We start from the raw sequence: 2394 nt of genomic DNA, 5'->3' as shown, positions 1-2394 counted from the left end.
TGCTGTTTAGGAAAGTTCTTTATTTCACAGAATTTCATCAGCATCATTTGTTCAGAAGGGGGAAATCTATCCCTCTAGTGTTAAAAGTGATCTTACGAAAATCAGAACAAAAGGTCACTTTTCAGACTCAAGCCTCATTAGCTCTGCCTTCTAATAACTTAACACCAGGATTTGCTATGAGTAAATCAAGATTAAACCAGCATTCTGTTATAAAATAAGATGGTAAACTGCAAGCACCAGTGCTACATAATGGGAGTCAAACAGAACAGAAGAAGAAATCTACAGAAGAAGCAAGAGGAAATAAAATTAGATTTGAAGTACATCCCAGAGAAGTATCCAGAGCCATCCATTATGTAATAGTATATTTGCAAAGGTAACCCTGAAACTGCACCTGCATTCTGCAAGCAGTCCAGTGCACTTCATCAGATACATATATTTAAAGATTCAAAGAAACAGGATAACAACAGATAACAACAGAAAAGCTTTAAATGCTCAGAGATCCCTTGAATAGATTAAGAAGAGTAAAAATGGATACAATTATCTAAGTAACTGAGCAAACTGCATTCTGCAAAGGGAGAGGTATGGTTTAGCATCATCTGAAGGAAGAGAATCAGTGCCCACAAAAAAAAACACCAAAAAAAAAGCCACACACAAAGCACAAAGGCCAAGAGAAAAAAACAAAGACTCTAGAATAAGCTTCCAAAATAAAATTGACTTTACATGGTTAAAGCACTTTTGCTCCTGTTGCTTGAAAGAGGTAATCCTAAAGTAGGTTCTGAAATAGAAGGAATGACCACATTTATACAGATCATACTGTTAACTGAAAGAAAACTGCAAGATATTGAAAAATACTTTAAAATCAGTGAACTGTTTAATTAGCAGGAAGTACAAACAGTTGTTTTGGCACTGTACTTGAAGGAAAGCTAGAGATACACATTTTATTACCATGCTGATGCCCACACATGACATCCTAGTTGAACTACCAAAATACAAAGTTCGCAGTCTTAAACACAAGTGCAACAGGAAAGAGAGTCAAGTCAGAAGTCCCCACTACCCTTCCACCATTCTTTTAAGTATGGCTCCCAGGCCACCTTTTGCCACTTTCAGTGGGGTCAGTTCTTCTTTATTCTCAATGTGAATACTTGCACCATGAGACACTAGCAGCTTTGCCTCCTCCACTCTCTCTTCATCGCAGGCTAAATGACTGTAATAAGAACAAGAAACCCACAGCCACTATTAAAACGGTCCAAGCTTATAAGAGCAGTAATTATGCCTTGTCAAAATGACAGCGTGAATGTTGGGGGGGAGATACATCCTAGAACAACAAAACCACACGCAACCAACTACCTACAGATTCCAAAGCTTGGTGTCCAGTCACTCTGTTGTCATTAAGCAACTCAAGAACGTTCCTCCTGCTACTGTCCTCGCAACACTAAGACACTTCTTTTGATTAGGCTTTGGCTCTGCAGTCGGCAAAGCTAAGGAGCACATAATCCACAGTGAAACTGGAAAATAGTAATCTCTATTTGAATCGAAAGTGATAAACTAAATCATACAATGCTTAAAAATAATCTGAAGTAAAGAGTTACTGCAAATGCAGCAAATGTTTTTTTTCCACTTAACATAGTATGTTGATAATGAATGTGTATGTTCCAGGACAATACTGGGTTTTATGTATAGCTAAAACATACTGCTTGATCTTCTCCACGGCAAAACCTTGATTCCACTGTAGACAAGGCAGAGTTTTGCCACCAACTTCAAAGCAGCTAAGGTTTCACCTTTACAGATTCAAACTGATCTCTAAGGTAATATCAAACACTGGACTGATTACACTTAAATTGCAACTTATTCTCCTTAGAGAGGTGAAGAAAGCTTCCAAAATCAGTTCTTGCTTGGCAGGACAGAGTAGGCCAGCCTGCAAGACCAGTTTTCTCCAACTTTGATGTTATTAGCTCGCTTTCTACCCCCTAGTGGCAACCGAATGTATTCCAAATTATTACAAAAGTTGTTCTACACTTTGTAAGTAGATGTAGTAACACAAAATAAAAGTAAGTATGTACAGACACACGCAGGCAAAATACTAAGTATGACTTTCTGAAATCCTTTTTAATTACACAGGGGTGTGAAGCAAGGCAACGAGAAATCAAAAAAAAGAATTGAAGTAATGGAGTTTCATTTAATAGAGGTTATGCTGTATTAAGCAAAACAAAAATTACTTACAGAGGAGTATTTCCTTCAGAGTCCCGTATATTAACAGATGCATTGTGCTGCAGAAGGATCTGTACCATTTTTAGGTTTCCTTTGGCTGCTGCTCTGTGTAATGGGGTGGATTCAAAATGATCTGTTGCATCCGGATCAGCTCCATTCTCTAAAAGCATGATTGCAATCTGAATA

At 37.8% G+C, this 2394-nt stretch overlaps 1 protein-coding gene across 1 annotated transcript in view; it reads right to left on the bottom strand.

Annotated features, from left to right (window-relative positions):
* PSMD10 (proteasome 26S subunit, non-ATPase 10) overlaps positions 1–2394 on the bottom strand; it is a 3952-nt gene continuing 1558 nt past the window's right edge. The window contains exons 3-4 of the mRNA XM_069811692.1: positions 2221–2387; positions 1–1204 (exon numbers count right to left, since the gene is read on the bottom strand). Coding sequence (XP_069667793.1) covers positions 1051–1204; positions 2221–2387 — 321 coding nt within the window. The 3' untranslated portion in view covers positions 1–1050. The remainder of the gene's footprint in view (positions 1205–2220; positions 2388–2394) is intronic.

Source organism: Haliaeetus albicilla, chromosome 23 (assembly GCF_947461875.1).
Source record: "Haliaeetus albicilla chromosome 23, bHalAlb1.1, whole genome shotgun sequence".
NCBI lineage: Eukaryota > Metazoa > Chordata > Aves > Accipitriformes > Accipitridae > Haliaeetus > Haliaeetus albicilla.
This window is presented reverse-complemented; position numbering and strand designations above follow the sequence as displayed.